This window comes from Peromyscus californicus, unplaced genomic scaffold (assembly GCF_007827085.1).
Source record: "Peromyscus californicus insignis strain IS unplaced genomic scaffold, ASM782708v3 Scaffold_16__1_contigs__length_79575227, whole genome shotgun sequence".
Lineage (NCBI taxonomy): Eukaryota > Metazoa > Chordata > Mammalia > Rodentia > Cricetidae > Peromyscus > Peromyscus californicus.
The window spans coordinates 40,421,432-40,439,107 of record NW_026294458.1 but is presented as its reverse complement, the minus strand read 5'-3'; the positions used below and the strand labels follow the sequence as shown (position 1 = coordinate 40,439,107).

General features: G+C 38.6%; 2 protein-coding genes across 3 annotated transcripts in view; one reads left to right on the top strand and one right to left on the bottom strand.

The window, feature by feature from the left end:
* The window catches only part of Cmss1 (cms1 ribosomal small subunit homolog), a 315,958-nt gene that overhangs the window by 76,003 nt on the left and 222,279 nt on the right, over window positions 1-17,676 (top strand). The gene's annotated exons all lie outside the window — the stretch shown is intronic.
* Window positions 1-17,676, bottom strand: part of Filip1l (filamin A interacting protein 1 like) — a 95,064-nt gene that overhangs the window by 72,308 nt on the left and 5,080 nt on the right. The window contains exon 3 of the mRNA XM_052740920.1: window positions 14,434-14,612. Within this exon, the coding sequence (XP_052596880.1) occupies window positions 14,434-14,612 (179 nt within the window). The remainder of the gene's footprint in view (window positions 1-14,433; window positions 14,613-17,676) is intronic.

The following is a 17,676-nucleotide window of genomic DNA, read 5'->3' as shown; positions in this document are numbered from 1 at the left end:
ATTGCAGAGAACAGTTTACCCGCAGACTTTAGGAAGCCCAAGAGCTAAGGCAGCATTTCCAAAACCAGAGGATGGTGAAAGTGGCATAGTCTGGGAGCAGGGATTTAAAACGGTGGATGAAAAGAATACTGAGCCACCTGTTGGACAGTTAAGCATCTTCTTGTGAAATTACTTCCTTACCTGATTCAACAGCAGCCACAGAATGAAGGGAGAAGGTGCTTTGAACTAGGGCTGGGGGGATGGGGTGGTAAAACCTATAAAGTAAACTTAAGTTTTATATTTGTGTGTGTGCATGTGTATGTGTACACGCATGGGATTGTGTACACCATGAAGGCCTGATTTGGAACCTTTGCTGGGAAGAAGTGGGATGGAGGTAGGGAAAGTTACCAGTATCAGAAAGTTTTAGGACCAGTCATTTGTACCCTAATTACTTAGTAAGCATTTGTTCCCAAGGCTAACAGTAAATAATGAAATATCTAAGATTAGAGCAGAAATGTGAACTCATGACTGGGGCAAGATTTCTTTTAGGTGAAGCAGACATTGTCAAGGGCAAGAGAAAAGAGAACAGGGTAGATATATTGGAAGAGTCTTCTTTGTACCAAGAAGTAATAATATCGCTAACGGTGAGCTATTAGAGGAATTTTTAACATGTGATCCATCTTGCCATTCATCAGATAGGTTAAAAAATCCCCCACACTGCAAGTTTTAGTTAGCTTTTATAACTTACAGTTGCTCTCAGGTCAGTTAATTTAGATAACTTTGGAGTGTGTGTGTGTGTGTGTGTGTGTGTGTGTGTGTGTATTTCTTTTTTAACCACATTTTTATTGCATTTGCATTCAACTGCCTATTGAATTCTCAGGTTGCCTGCAAAGTAGGTGATGAGAGTCTTGGTCTGCAACCCCTTTCCTGTTCTTTCACTGGAGTGAACCCTGCAGACCCAGAGTTCATTTATCATTGTCAACAAGAGCTGTCGTCATCCAACCAGAGGGAATGAGAAATTCTAGTTCTTTGGGAAAGAAGTCTGTTGAGAGCTGAGATTTTAATTAAGAATAAGGCTGATTAGTTCATAGTTAAAGTCTTCAGTTTCAGATCAGTTTACCTTAATTGATCTTTATAGTATTAAGTAGTCTTAACTCTCCAGAATCCATGGAGTTTTTAGTAGATTTTGTTTATATATAATTTCTGTTATTTAACTCAGATGAACCTAAATCTAGTCTAAAAGCCTATATGGATTTCAAAGCTCACAGAGGATTAAAGGCTATAAAAATTCAAATAACTTCATCCAGTGAGCATGTTTACCTAAATGTGTCATCAAACTTCTCAGTTTTCTGGTTAGAAAACTGGTTTGGAATAGCCTGACTCACACTGAGGGCTGATAGAATGCAAACACATTCAGAGTTCTCTCAGCAAACCTAATGCAGAAAGAGTCTTATGAGCTTTTAGAGGTAAGTGCCCACATAGGTACTTTTAACAGTTCCAAAGACGCTTTAGGCCGGAAAGTAGAGCTCAAGACGGTGTCCTTTTGCAGGTGGGACTCATGTCAATCTTTCCTCAAACTGTCCAACAAACTTGGAGTCAAACTCAAAGGACGGCCAAAGACAGGCTACTCTCTAAGTGAGGCTAGCCAAGCTGCTCCTTTTGTGGATGGGGTGCAGACTGCAATGCCTCTTTAGCAGAGCTTGGACACATTTAAAATAAATAGATGCCCCTGTCCGCTTTTGCTTTTTCATTAAGTTGTATTTCATTGCCATTTGCTCACATGTTGCTGTAATTAGCTAATTTTAGGCCAGGCAAAAAGGATTAGGTAGCATATTACAACGGCTCCCTTTTTATGATTTTTGGATAAAATGAGATTTAATTTTCCATTTGCCGCAGCCAAATGGAAATGTATTTCCCCAGTCTCATTTTGCTATAAAGTTGTTATCAGGAGGTTGTACAGTAATGGGATGGCATACTTGGAATCCACTTTCAAAGAGCTCTGCTTATAATGGTGTTCTGGTTGTTAATCTTGTTATTATTGTTACTATTCTTAGATTCTCTCCTACTTTGGCTTTAGACACTTAAAATGCAATTCTTTGTTATACAGTGGATTCTCTGACAAATTGGGGTGTCAGGTTGAGACTTTTCTGCATGGTTTGAGTTTGGAATAAAGAGGAAAATCAGGTTTGTGGCACACAGCCTAATGTGTGGCCATTCACAGACTGTCTTTCTTACTTCCTTTGTATCTGGGGGTATAATTTCTGCCAGCTAAATGCCTTCAAGCTAGTTGCTGCCTGTCAGGAAGCATTTACACCTACTCCTGTAGAACTAATCATTCTCTCTAAATGGGCCCTTCTCAACCTGTGGGTCATGACCCCTCTGAGGATTGACCGACCCTTTCACAGGGGTTCCTAAGACCATCTGCATATCAGTTACTTTCATTATGATTCATAACAGTTGCAAAATTACAGTTATGAAGTAGCAACAAATAATTTTACAGTTGGGGGTCACCACAACATGAGGAACTGTGTTAAGGGGTTAAGAACCACTGCTTTAAAATCTTTAGAATTTATCAGTAAGCTCTTTCTTCTCCTCTCCTTTCCCTCCCCTCCCCTGCTCTCCTCTCCCGTCTTCTCCTCTCCTTTTCTTCCCTTCCCTCCCCTTCATTCCTCTTCCCACCTCTCCTCTCCTCTTTCTTGTCTTCTCTCTCCTGCCCTCCCCCTTTCTCTCCTTCCCCTCCTCCCTCCCTCCCTTCTTTCCTTCCAACAGGGTCACTTGGACACTAGGCTGATCCTGAACTCACTGTATAGCTAAGGATGACCTTACACTTCTGATCCTCCTGCATGCACCTACCTCCCAAGTGCTAAGATTTCAGTTTTGTGTCATTAGTGCCCTGTTGATGTGGGGCTAGGGGATTGACCCTAGGGCCTCGTGCATGCTGGACAAACATTCTGCCAGCTGAGCTACACTCCCAGCCCAATATGGGTTCTTTTAAAATACACATCCACAGAATAGTATCATGTGTTCTGCATAATATTCAAATTTCCCTTTCCCCTTTCTCTCTCCCTACCCAAGTGTCCTCAAATCATGATTCAAATAAGCAGATGTAGTGTATACATGCCTATAATCTTAGCACTCAGGCAACATCTCAAGTCAAGGCCAATGCATAGTACGACCTTGTCCGAAAAATATAAAAAATATAAACAATAAATAGTTCACGCACTAAACATTGTTGGACTCTCTAAATCTATTTCACGTTTACTGTCCCCTCTCTATTTGTTCCTTGTGTTTGTTAATGAAACAAATGTGTAGAATTCTCACAATGTTGATTGTGCCCCTGTGATCCCATTTTGTCATTATGATTGTCAAACTCTTCAGCCAGAGGTATTTTATATTTATATATGCTCAAATTGGAATAAATTTGATGTTTCTGTACACATTGATCAGGGTAGAAAAGTCTGTTTTCTGTGTTTTTCTTTTACTTGAATATATTATTATGTTTATTAGGATACAGAGTGCCTTGACTATCATATTTGCCTAGAACCCAAAATTTAAGGTATAAAATACAAAACGGAGTTAGACATTCTTTATTTTTTTAATTATAATTTTTTAGATTTATTTATTATGTATACAATTTTCTGTCTGCATGTATGCCTGCAGGCCAGAAGAGGGTGCCAGATTTCATTACAGATGGTTGTGAGCCACCATGTGGTTGCTGGGAATTGAACTCAGGACCTTGGAAGAGCAGCCAGTGCTCTTAACCGCTGAGCCATCTCTCCAGCCCGACATTCCTTATTTTTAATAAAGAACACAGAAAGCACATCTTACCCTCATAAATCTTGATCATGTTACCTCTGAAACTGTTACCTGCTTGTCAGGCATCTCAGTTCTATGCAGGGTGTTTGGGAAATTCAGGAAAGTAAACAAGTGTATGCACATGATAAATAATGAGGAAAAGCACAAAAAAGAGCTGGCAGTAGAAGTGTAGTTCAATGGGTTCATCAAGGATTTTCACATGGCACCATCTGATTAGTCCCTTTCCTAACCAGAGCTCCCGACCCCGCATTCCCATGAAGAGGTCCTATAAGTTTGGCTTTCTCTCCTTGATTTCAGTAGTCGAAACAGGAGCCAGAACAGGATGGGCACTGTGTGCATGTTGGCTGGGAGCTTCGCCTGTGCCCACCACATCTTTGACCCACTTTCCTCATCACGTTTGCCACATGTGTTATCCACGCCAACTGAATTATGAGAGGAAGAATTCAGTGAAGTGGTCCTTACATCCCATATTGTGAAACAAAGCAGACTTAGAACCATGTAAGGCCAGTAGTGAGTGTTGTTCACTGTTGCATATAGGTCACAGTCTTTGAAAAGTGACGAGGATCCTAGATTTGGCCTTAACGGCTTGATATGGAATCTGTAAATCGAGGAGACTTTCAACCTTTCAGAGAAGGACCAGCAGAGGTGGTATTCAGGAAGAGTACTGATGGTAGGTCTGAAAAACCTGGATTTGATGGAAAATGCAGGTGGGAATACATTGAAATCGTATTAACAAGATCAAAATACTCCTTAGAGAAAAATGGTATAATCTTTAAGTGTGTTTTTGATGATGTACTAGGTTTTTTCCTCAATAAATAATTCTTGAAAAATCAAAGCCCAAGTCAGTGGGAAAGTCTGATTCATCTTATTGACATTCACTTTAAGCGTGCTTTCACATCATGTGTTTAAATGAGGTCATCGTCAAGATTATTCCCAGATAAATGTATAAAGTATACACTGAGGGACTCTCCATTATTGTTGTTGTTGGTATAAATATCTGCAGATGGCCATTTAGCTGCAAGTTTCAAACTCCTTAAATAAAAGAGTTTCATAACTTTGACCCAGTGATCTACATCTAAGAATTTATCCTAAAGCAACAATTAGGAGTTAGCCTAAATTAATTGGAATGTGAAGCTATCGTAATGTTCTTTATAATAAAGGAAAGTGGAAGGAATCTAAATGCTCACAAAGGAGTCTCTGTTAAATTGTAGTGTATCTACATGCTATAGTTAGGGACTCAGGACTATGTTTTTGATATTTTTGTTAGTGAAAAATTATAGGACACAAAAAGTATATATGTGGAGTGGGTTGTTTCTGTGGCTTTTTTTTTTTATTTTTGGTGGTTGCTGTTTTGGTGTATATGACTTCAGAGTCTCCTTTTAGGGTCATCCTATCCTGTAAGTTCTTTAATAAAGTGCCCATCTGCCCTTTTTCTCTCACACTTACTTCACAACTGATTGTCTTATATTCTGTCCCCCACAACCATGCTAATTGAAGGGGCTAACACATGAAACAAGATGAGTTGAAAATCATAAAAACAATTTTTAAAGAGCCAGAAACACAAAGATTGCCTGTTCTTTCTCATGTGGATCTTAACTTATAATGTTTATCTGTAAGTAGGGAGTCAGACTGGGTATAGCCTATAAAATTAGAAAGACAGTGACAGGGGCTAACAGGTGTTGGGAGGAGGATACAGTCGACACGGGTGACATAAACATGGGAGGAAGGCTCTGGGCGAGGGAAATGATACAGGGTGGGCATAGAGAGGAGGTGGAAGGAGGGCCAGCATAAAGCTTGCTGAGAATGCCACATGAAACCTATTATTGTGTATGGCAATTAATTTTTTTAATGTTTTAATGATTTAAAAATGTACATGAAAAGAGCTATGAAGAAAGTAAATCAAAAGTAAGCCCACTTTTCTTCTTCGAGTGGGATTGTGTGATGTTTCACAGTTCAGTTTCGGGGAGAGGATGCTGTAGTGTGGGGAGAAGTCTACTGGTGATAGGCCAGGGTGGAGAGCTGGAGTCTTTTGATACACTTAAAGCCATCACCTTAGGTGAGTGGCTTCTGTGCATATGACAGGCTGTGCTTTTCTCAATACCACCACAGTCGACATTTCTGCTTATTCATGTAGAGTGACTTCCCCCAGAGATGTCTCACTGGTGTCAGGTTGAAAGGAGAGTTCATGGAGCACTGTTTGACCTCAGTTCATTGCTTCATCATTTTAGATTATTGGACTATTTCAAAGTTCTACTCTGGGGAAATAGGTGCACCTGTGAATTGAGACTGACTTCTCCTTTCTGCCTCCTCTGTATCCCATTTTCATCCATCTGTGGCTCCTCATTGCTCTTGCTTATACTTGTGTCTATCTTGAACAGCATTTTCCTTGATAGTTCTCATTCATTTTCATATTCTCAGAGCCAACCCCAAGATCTAATTAAATCCTTTCTTGACAATCTTCAGAATTCACAGTGGCATGGCCCAAAAATCTAAACAAAATACACTGAAGGAAGACAACTGTAAAAAAATGTAATTCTGATGCTTAATTGTATGTGTCCACCTGACTGGGCCATAGGATGCAGATAACTGCTTAAGCAATATTTTGGAGTGTGTCTGTATTTACCAAAGAGGTTCTGTTTGAAGCAGGAGACTGAGTAGAGCATCTGGCCCTCGCCAATGTTGGTGGGTATCATCAACCTTCTGAGGGTCTGAATAGAATAGAAAGTTGGGAGATGGTTGAATGGCCTGTACATAAATTACTGAATTGATAGTTACTGAGTCATCAGCCTTCTCTGACCTGTGTCACTCTTGGTTTATAGTACTTCAGACATGGACTGGAATTTGGACCATCTGTCCTCGGTTTTTCAAATTACATTGCTGCTTTGTCTGGTCCAACAGTTTGCAGATGAGATACCATGGAACTGTCTAGTGTTTATAATTATGTAGGCCAACATATCACAATAAATGTCTCTCTGGGTGCATAATATATATCTATGTATTTATCTATGTAATGTCTCATTTGCCTGCAAAACGCTACCCAACCCAGTGGCAGTCACTATTATTGTACTCCTTGTGTAGGTTATAACTTAGTTATTACATATGAAATCCATATATATTTTTCCCCATGAAGGAAGTTCAAGGACAATTTTATTAGTGTTTTAGAGAAAAACAACAAGGCAAGCAAGCTGAAAATTTTGGCAACTGTCAGGAAGAATGAGAGGGAAAAGAAGAATGAGCTAGCCATGTCTTTAAGTTAGGGTCCCAGAAAGCAGGCAGGTTCTGTAGTGGAGGGTAAGAAGCAGGTGTGGCAGAAGGGGATGGGGACCTTCAGAGTGTTCTGGAAAGCATGCTTTAGCCAGCAGATGAAAGAGAAAAAAAAAGATAGAAAGAAGGAAAAAGGTAAAAGTTATACTTACATGAGTAAACAGCTTTTATCAAATATGTTCTTTAGACTTTTATCAGAAAACAGCTGCCTGACAGAGGCTCCATAAGCAGCAGCTGGGGAGCCATATCTTCTTTTTTTTTTTTTTAATGGGTAAACAGTCTTAAAGAGATCGAGTACCTTGTTCATGATCAGATAGCAAGTTAGACTGGATGTAAAGACAATACCATCCTCCACACCTCAGCTGTCCTAATCCGAGTTCCCGCTGTTAACTTGGCTAACCTTAGGCCTTCTGTAAGGCCCATCTGTGCCTTGATACTTATCACTGTCGGTGCTTCCCATCCTGATGGCTCGATACGTTCAGATTCACATCTCACGGGTTAGTATACTCCTGGGACAGTTCACTTGCAAGTTACAGATTCAGGACACAGTTCAATTCCAACATACTACCTTGATTTCTATGTATGACTCCATAATTTTCATTGTGGTCTGCTTTAATACTCTTCTTCCTCTTTGTATTTTATGGCCTGGATGGAAGGGAAGTTTGAGGTTGACTTTGTACATTCAGTCTTTGGCTTCCTCTTTTACAGGGCTGTTAAGCTGGAAACTATGAGCCAGTTAGCCAATATCTTTACCAGTACTTGTTATATGTCCTGAATTCAGGGCTATGCTGGCTGTTGAATAGTCAACAGTTCTTAATTTCCGCTTTGCCTGACCCTTCATATTTCTACAACTTTGGTTTCTATACCATAGAATTAACAGGTGAGTTCTTCTTGAATTATCCACAAATTATTTTATGACTATCTTGCCTTTTCAACTGTATTGTGATTAGGTACTCAGTGTTTTCTGGATCTCCTGTAACACCAAGTTCAAGGTTTGGGTGCACAGTGATGATGATTCTCGGGAGAATAGCATTGAGTATATATTGTTAGGAGACCTGGCTCCAGCTCTGGCTTTATTCAGCAACAAGACTTTTTGACTTCTTAGTTGGAACTAAGTGGGTCTCCCTTTTTTCAGTTCAAAAATCAGAAGGTAGATCTATCTATACCATAGGTCTGTTCTAGCTCAAAATGTAAGAGTCTGAGATTTCTGTAGCTTTTGATATTTACCTACCAATGCTTAATTGTAACGGTTATACCAGAGTAGAAAGGTTAGAGATGACCTGGATTTGCAGGTGATACTAGGTTTAGTTTAGAACACGTGGTATTTGAGGAACTTGGGGAGTATACTGAAAACTAGATGGTCTTTAAGAATGGAAATACTGATTTGCAATTGGAAGTTAACAGTAGAGGCACTGTTACTCTCCCCAGCATGTGACGGATCTGATCTACAGACCTGAGTTCCCACATCTTCAAGCTCCTAGTTCGTCATCAGACCACACTGTGCTGGTTAGGTTTCCTTTTAGGACTGCCTTTTAACATCCCTAGTCTTTGGAATGGGTTAAATTTACTAATCATTATGCATCCAAATTTACATTCAAAATTATTTATGAAGTTTAGCTTAGCTTCCTAGGAAGGAAAAACAGTCGAATACCATCCACTCTGCATACATACTCTGACCTCTTTAATTATGTGGCATGTATAAAAACCGCTGAATTGTGTAGTTACATGGATATGGTTTTGTGGCATCTGTTAAAAGTTAAGTTGTGATGTATAGTCTTAAATGGGTATTTGGTATTCATAAGGTAACTACTCTCTCTACATCCCTGCCTAGCTCCAATGCTAGGTATCAAGTGGGTTGTGTAAACAGAAGACTGATCACATAATTCTGTATAGAATACAATATCAAAATATGTATTTATGATGGGTCTCCATTTTGTTCTGACAAAAAAAATGGATACCCATGACAAAGGTCAAGTGAAGATCTGTCATCCATTTTACTACTTGCTGGACATAGCCTAGGGAATATGTAATACAAATAACTCCTTTCCAGAAAACTGAAAGGAAATGATTGCATTTGTGTGCAATGTATTATACAACAATAGTTTAGTGTGCATGAAATTTAAAACTGCTGGTTTTCCAAATATTACTTTTTAAAAGTGGAATTTTAAAGCATTGTTTAGTTTTGTGAGATACTGGAAAAGCTGACATTTAAGACCAAAGATGGTAAAAATCCTTATGGTCATAGTTTCAAGATATAAAATTATCTAGTAAAATTCTCTAATTTAATGAGCTTGTTGATTTCCCCTGAATAGTTTGCCCTTGTGAGCATTACATGTTATTTAACTATATGGTGACATTTTTCTCTATATTAAAATGCCTTATGTGCAACACAATTTCAAATCTACTGTAGTGTCTGCTTTTTACAGTCAACAAATCTGGGGTTTTATTAGATGAAGATCTCCCTCAACAGCATCAGTGTCTCGTACAGGATTTCTTGTAGCCAGTATACAGTTACTGTTTTTAATGAACCAATGAATGACTGGTAAGCCACAGTAGTAAGCTAAGAACCTAGGTACTTAACTCATTTAAGTAAAAATTCAGATAACTGATATACTCATTCATTGCTGCATTTCAAGGGATTATATCCAAAGCCACCAGAGAGTGTGGGTGTTTTTGAAGAAGAGTTGAAAGTAGTCTAAGTTGTCTAATGAGTCAGTTAACAGTAGGATCAAATAGGACTCACTATTTCAGTCATGTTGCCTGAAGCAAGTCTCCAAAATAGACTTGTCACGCTAGAGAGGGGACCTAACGGGAATCTTTAGAAAGTTGCTTCTTGTCAAAGGAAAGAGTGAAAGTGGTTTGTTCCCACTGAAACCTAACAGCTAAGGACTTGTTTAGAGTGTAATTAAAGAAAGCATCAACCTTTGAATGGGGACCCCCTGTTGACCTTCCTCCAGTAGTGTCCACATGCCAAAGTCAATAACCTGCTAGGACAGGAATTAGAAGTCAATTCTTCTTGTAATGCCTTCCTCAGTGTGACTCCTAAGAAGCTAATGTGAGCTTCTGGTCTCTAAAGTTGGATTATCAGTGCTAAGTGACTTTGCCCTAGACACTTTGAAAAGTAATTTAGGGCTTTAGAAACAAGTAGGGTTGAAACCACACTTTTATGCAATTGCCATAGCAATATTTGCTTCCTGCCTTAGAAGTTCTTTCAGAGGCATCAATACAGTAATAGATGTGGTTTGCTTTAGTCAGAGAGCGAATGTTTTTTAACGAAGATTTTTTTTACTCCTTTACATCCCTTTCCCCTCATTTACACTAAAGAAAAATTCTGTAGAGGTTTTTTTTTTTTTTTTTTTAAAGTATTTGCTTATGGGAAATTTTTGCAAAATTACACTGACTGAAAGTGATTTTTGTTTGGCTTTCCTGTGAAGCCATCCAGAAAGGCCAAAAATTACTGGCATTGCTTTTGTGTAAAACTTTTCACATAGACTCCACTTGTAATTCAGCCAAGTATATATAACTCGGGTCATCAGTGACACACATACTCACTCAGCAGAACTGGTCACTGAGCAAAAGCTGTCATGAACCATGGTATGATAAGGTAATGTGGACACACCAAACCACACAGATTACAGCCAGGGAGACTTGACATTCACAAGCTTGGGAACATGATTTTCAGGACTGATCCCTGCCCCCACCCACCCTCAAGTGGGAAAGCCAATTGCTTACTGATTACAACAGCGACATCACTTGGCAAACATTTTGGCCTGAACTCAATGTGTGACATCAGGCTCCTTTAGGCTTTTTCACATAAAATGAATTCTCCAAAGAAAACACAAAAATTGAGCCTTCATTTGAAATCCATTATTGTATCCTCTAAGGTCTCATTAATTACCTCAGTAATATCTTACTTAATTTCTTTTTTCTGTGTAGATATTAACTAATACTTAAAATAAATGCTTAAACCCTCACAGTGGTTTTCCTTTTCAGACTTTTTAGTCAGATGGTCTTTTGTAGCTAGACTCACCCAACCCCCCTTTAAGTGGGGTTTATATCTTTTGTTTTACTGTCGTATGAGAGTCCCAAAGTTTTGGAGTGACTTACATCACTTTGTAAGAAAAGCTAGTCTGGCTTTGTGAAGGGGTGACTCTGCTACCACAGTGTAAAGGACTCAGTGATGGCATGCTGCTTTCCATGCCCCTGGAAAATGAGACACTGATGTTTCATTTTCCTTTCTGTCATCAAGTACCGTGTGCGCTTACCTGAAATCACTCGAGTTTCTCCCCCTGGAGTTTCTCCCACTCTTTTGTTAGGTGGTGTTCACTAAGAAATTTCGTGTTCATGGCCTTAAAGTAGGTAGCTGTCAGTCATGCCACAACAGGCCTGCAGCCTCCCTTGCAGGAGGCTGGAGCAAGTGTTGATGGGGAATGTACCAGCAGTTCCAACAGACAGGAATTGTATGTACAGACAAGGCAAAGGAAGAAGTTTCTGTGTGTGGTGTGAGTTGAGAGTGAGTTTGATATGCTCACACTCAAGCCGTTCCATCTGGAAGCTTTTCCTTGACAAATGGAAACAAGTGAATGCCTACTTATCTGTCTGACTGGCTCAGCGGGGAATGAGCAACAATCTAGTCAGTCACTTGTTCCTATTTCTCTGCAATGCCTGTTCAGCTTGACTATCCTTTAAGACTTTGGGTCCTGTAAGACAAACAACAATCCCCTGAGGTCTTCCTCTTATCTGTTCCTGTGGAAACGCCACCCTTAGCAGACACACTGATTCCAAGGTGTGCACTTGACTCCTTTTCTCTGCCTCTAGTGTGTCCTAGTTCACTGTTCTTTTGTTTACAGTTCTGTGTTAGTCCTCTTTGCTTTCTGAAATTAAACCGCCGTATCCATCTGCCTCCCAGTGTTACCGTGTTACTCTGGATGGCCTCTACAGCCTTGCTCCAGAAGATGAGAACAACTGTGAACATGAGAACCATACCCCATTAGCCCTTCCCATTCTCAGCCTGGATCTCTGTCATCTTGCTGTCTTATGTGGTCAGCCCCTGGAAAGGGACAGCCTGCACCTCTTTGTTCTCTGCCAGGCAACACTCTGACCATGGTCAGTGAGTGTTCACACTAAGGAGAGATGAAAGAAAGTGTCTGTTAGTAGACAAATGCCAAGACAGTATGGGGGCCAAATGAGGCCACTAGTGCCAAACCACAGGGGTTCAAAATAATATTTAATATAACATTGTCTCATTGAATAAGAAATCGTATATTTGTAATGTCTGAGTTGAATCTTCTCTTGGTGCCAGATTTCTTGAGCTTCTAAAATCTGTTCTTGTAGATATCTCAGAGTTTATGAGGTTCAAATTTGCTAGGATGTCTCTCTCCTTTGCCCCCACCTCCCGTGTATAAAACAAACGTCCTGGGGGCTGGGAGCGGTGTAGAATAGATATAGGGGACAGGGATTCTCAAGTAAGTGTTGACCATGAAATTATCTGAACAGAAATGAGACCTCACCATTAGCGGGGACATTGGTGGAACTTTAGTTTCCTAGCTAAAATACTGACTGGAAATTTATTAGTCACTTTGGTAGTGTAAGCCTTTAATCATAGTACTCAGGAGGCTGAAGCGGGAGGATTGTCTAAAGCTCAAAGTCAGTCTGCACGGCACAGCAAGACAGTGTCTCAAAAGCAATACAAAACAAAACAAATACTTGAATAAAGCAGGTGAGATTGCTTGTGTTTTGAAAATGGGAGCTTCCAGCTCATTTTTCTGCATTATTCTGTGATTGCTAGTCTTTAGTGTTGACAGTGTAACTCTTGCAAGCACACACAGAGAGAAGTAAAGCAGGCACATGTAGAAAGTGACATTGCAGATAGTCTTGTTTTCTCTTTGCAGGGTCAGTGGAGTGGTCTGGTTTTCCTCTTTTGTAGTGTCGATGTTCAGACTGTAGATGCTGATTCAGAGCAGGTCAAAGTCGAACAAATAACCTGCCCCGGGTATGGTAATAAAACATTTGCCAACCACACTGCTTTGCAAGAGTCGTACTTCAGAAATACCGATTCACCCCTGGAACAATTGTTCTCATCTCAGTGTTCAAAGTATTGTACTGGATTCTGCCCATGTCTTAGTGAAACGGCCACTTAAGTTCCTGGAGTGTCTTCCGTGTCACAGAATCTAGGGCATTTCCTGTTTTTCCTGCATGGGTTTGTTTGTTTGTTTGTTTGCTTGTTTTGCTACTTGACTGTCTACTCATTTTTGATTGTTTCGTTTAAGTTTTTCCTTAGTTTCATGAACTTTCTCTTCTGCTTCTTCCATCCTTCTGTTTTTGTTGTTGTTGAAGATGTTTTGTTTTATCTTTTCCTCTTTTCTCAGTATTCTTTACTGACATCCCAGAAAACAGCTAAGCATGGATTCTAGGGTTCCCTTGTCAACATCTTGTCTCCTGATGGCACCTAAGCACACAGCTTCAACTAGTACCCATTACAGATTCACACGTGAGCCCCTATTTTTGTAGACCTATATTTCTGACCATAGGTGAAATTTATACCTATTTTTCTACTAGATTTTGGGAGACACCAAGATATTTCAAATTCAACATGTTTTAATCAGGATTCATCGTCATGTAATTAACCTTTCTCTTCAACTGAAATTCCTCAACCAAAGCTATGCCTCATTTCCATATTTCACAGCTTGGTGCATAACCAGAATGCCAGCTAAATAACTCCTCTGGCCAGTGCACATCTCTTCAGTCTCAGCCAGTCACGATGTGGACACCCCATCATAAATATTTCCTGTTTACACCTCATTTCCCTTATCTGGGTAGCTGCCTCCAAAGCAGGCTTCCTGCCTCCAATCTTTAGCTCTTCTCGTCTTTCCTCCGTGTTGCGTCCATTGTTCTTTGAGAAAGTGTACCTGATGACCTCACTTTCCTTCTTACAGTTACAGTTTATTGTTGGAGTGTTTATGGCTGGGTGCCTGTCTTTCCCTTTCTCATGCTGCACTTACACCCTCGTCTGTAACTGTGATTGACTTCCCTCAGAACTCACTCATTTCTTGCCACACCACTTGTTCTTACTATACATATTTCTCCTCTTACATTGAAAAATCATTTTGAATGTTTGCTTATGAACAATTTCTCTTAGTGTCTGTGCAGCTTTCTCAGTGGCACTCCCTTAGAGGATTGGAACCCAGTATTTGTATCTCCATAATTATTATACTGTATTGATAATGCCTTTAGGTATATGTTTCCCTCACCCTGACTATCAGATCTTTGAGACCAGTATATGTTTTGTATTAATCATTGTAGTACTTCCAGTCCATAGGAACATTTATAATACTTGGCAGAAGGGGTCATTATTTTGTCCAGTGTAGCTCTTACCTTTCACATTCCTGTTCCAATAAGTTTATGAATTCATCGCTCTTTTCCATATATTCTTTATGTTTTCTCTTTTCTTCCTCCATCTCCATTATGGTTTGCCTGTGGGATTTTTCTACCATTAAAAGTTGTTCCAAGATTCGTCTGTGCGATTCTTTATGCTTTTCTATGACTTTATCCAACTACAAAAAAAAATACATTTATTGCCTGTTAATTACAAATTACTCACAATACTTCCATTAAATGCAAGGTATAACTGATAAAATACTGATTCTTGCTTTGTTTTATCATATAAGATTGAAAAAATTGTGACTCATTGTGAATTTAATGCCAAGTACCATTTTATGATATTTTAAGCACATCTTAAAAGGCATACAATTAACTAAAAATCCAAGCCACAAACTAACCAAATCATTTGGGGGATAAAAGGCAGAACTAAGAAGTTGTTTGGAACCCGATGAACTCCCTCTGACATCTAAATTCTCACATTGGCTGTCAGGTTTCTTCTGTGGTTTATGATAACATTTTGTCATCTTTTTAAAAGATTTGATTATATCATTGGTGGTTTTGAATAGACTTGGCCAGTCACTTTGTGGACACTGAAACTGTTAAGTTGTGTTGCTTGCCTACAGAGACATTGCTAACTAATACCTAGTTTCTGAGAAGGTGGTGTTCATTTTCTTTTTTTCGAAAAGAAGTTTTTAAGCCACTTACAGACATCTGAAAGCTTCATCTTAGTGCCATGGAGAAAGCAAGAGAGATTTGAGGCTTGAACTGTAAGTGTTTATACTTTCCGTAGGAAAATAAGATAAATGCATGGGACAATGGGGCTCAATATAAGTGTCTGTATCAGTAAATACTAAAGGGTAATCAGAGTGACTGCCCTCTCTTAACTGGCTTTGTATATAGAAACTGAGAATGAAAATAGCAATACTTGTGAGCCATTTCAGGGGCCAGCAGAAGTAGTACCATCAAAGCATTATTTATTTATTGTATAGAAGATTTAAGTAAGCTGCTTTCAAATTTTAAGAGTCAAATAATGATAAGATTAACCTATTAAGAGTTAGGTGATGTAGGAAAAACATTCAATTAAACATACCCTTGCATTAGATAAGTGAATAATTATAAATATTTAATAAATTAGAAATAAGTATCTTTAAAAAGTTTGCTAAATCCAAAATAATAAAATAAGATTTAATCTATCCTTAGGTAGATGCTTGTAATTGCCCAGATGTGTGTTTTAACTTTAGTTAACCAGCATACAATATGAAAATGTCCTTAGATTGCACAATACCATGTACAATAAATATATACTATGGAAATTTTCTTTTAAAAGAAAAATAATTATATAATAAATCATCATCTAGTTTGTAATGAATTAAAAGAAAAACTTTATTCATTCAAAAGAAAGGATATAGATGCATAAAGTCTTGCTTTCTAGTGTTTGTTCCATTTTGTGTAGTGATTATTGGTTTCATTATCACAAACTTGAGAAGAAGGCTTGAAAGAGTTCCTGCCATGCATTTGTTACATGATCTTCTGATACTTAAGTGGTCTCTCCTCCAGTTCTTCCCATTCTTTCCTTATGACTGATAGTGCTATCTTTCATCAGTGGGAATACTCAGTCTCTATTCCAGTAGTTCTCAACCTGTGGGTTGCAACCCCTTTGGGAGTCAAACAGCAGATATTTACATTACAGTTCATGACAGTAGCAAAATTGTAGTTATGAAGTAGCGACAAAAATAATTTTATTGTTAGGGGTCGCCACAACATGAGGAATTGTATTAAAGGGTCACAGCATTAGGAAGGTTGAGAACCATTGCTCTAGCCAGAGTCAATTGTACCTATGTCACGTCAACCCTATTTTCATTCCATTCTCCATTTCTCCCACCCAACTTTGAGCCATATTGGTTTCAGGCAGTTCTTAGAACACACAATGATACTAGATTGCTTTATTTTGATGTTGAAACCTAGAAGCCTTTCTCCTTCCCCAAAAACTTTTCCTTTTCCCTGCTCATTCCTTCACAGAGCTGTTTGCTTCTTCATATCAAAACCTAATTTCCTGAGATTTCCTTTTTCACATTCTATCACTCTAGAAGGATGAATTGAATTTCCTATATGTTATTTAATACAGTCCCCAGACAGCTTGCATTTGTAACAGCAATAATGGAAAAGCTGTTGTATAACGACCTCATAGAGAAGATGCTCCTTGCAAGAGACTTGTTGATTCTGGAGATGCTTTAGCTTGATTCTGAAAGTTTTATTCCATGACTTATTTAATGGTATGCCTCTTACAAGACATGCCATTGGTTTTTGCTTCAGTCTCTTCTCCCTTCTGACAGATTGCACAATGGATCTGACACTTTCTGAGTGCATGGGAGTTTGGCAAAATCACTTTCTATTTTATACTTCAGATTCTTCATTTATAATGTAAATAGATGGACTTAATGATTTCTAAGATCAAATCTGGCACCTTAATTTTTACAAAGGGACAAGTATTTAAGTGCCTCTTCTGTCATTTGAATGTCAAGTCTTTATGCTTTCACTAGGAAGAGAAATTAAACTCATGCATCATCTAGGACCAATGTAAGACACTGTGTCATTAATTGCTGAGGATAATCAGAAACTACCCCTTTCTTTGTTCTCATAGATTGAAGGTGGGAAAGAAAATAACAATACTTGATAGCCATATCTGGGGTTACTAGGGCAGAAAATTTAAGAAATAGCTTCCTAATGTTTACTGTACAGTGATAACTTGCAATTAATCAGTCTGACTCCTGCCCCTATACAATCAAATTCCTTCTGATTAGGTTGGAATTTTGTTACCAAACCTTTTTTCCATGTCAGAAAAATAAAGCACAGAGAGTTTAGATAGATAGATAGATAGATAGATAGATAGATAGACAGACAGACTGACTTTTTAAAAGGAAATAATAATGATCTTTGTTTTGATGTATACCAGGTAACAGACCACCCTAATAGTTAGATAGATAGATAGATAGATAGATAGATAGATAGATAGATAGACAGACTGACTGACTTTTTAAAAGGAAATAGTAATGATCTTTGTTTTGATATATACCAGGTAACAGACCACCCTAATATGGATTTGGTCTTCTTTCTAATCAATGGATGTTTGATTCTCCTTATTCTTTTCAATTGGCTCTTGGCACATTGTCTTTTCTTTGATTGTTTTTCTTTTGTTTACTCTGAATATACTAGTTGTGAATAAAGCTAATCTAAACA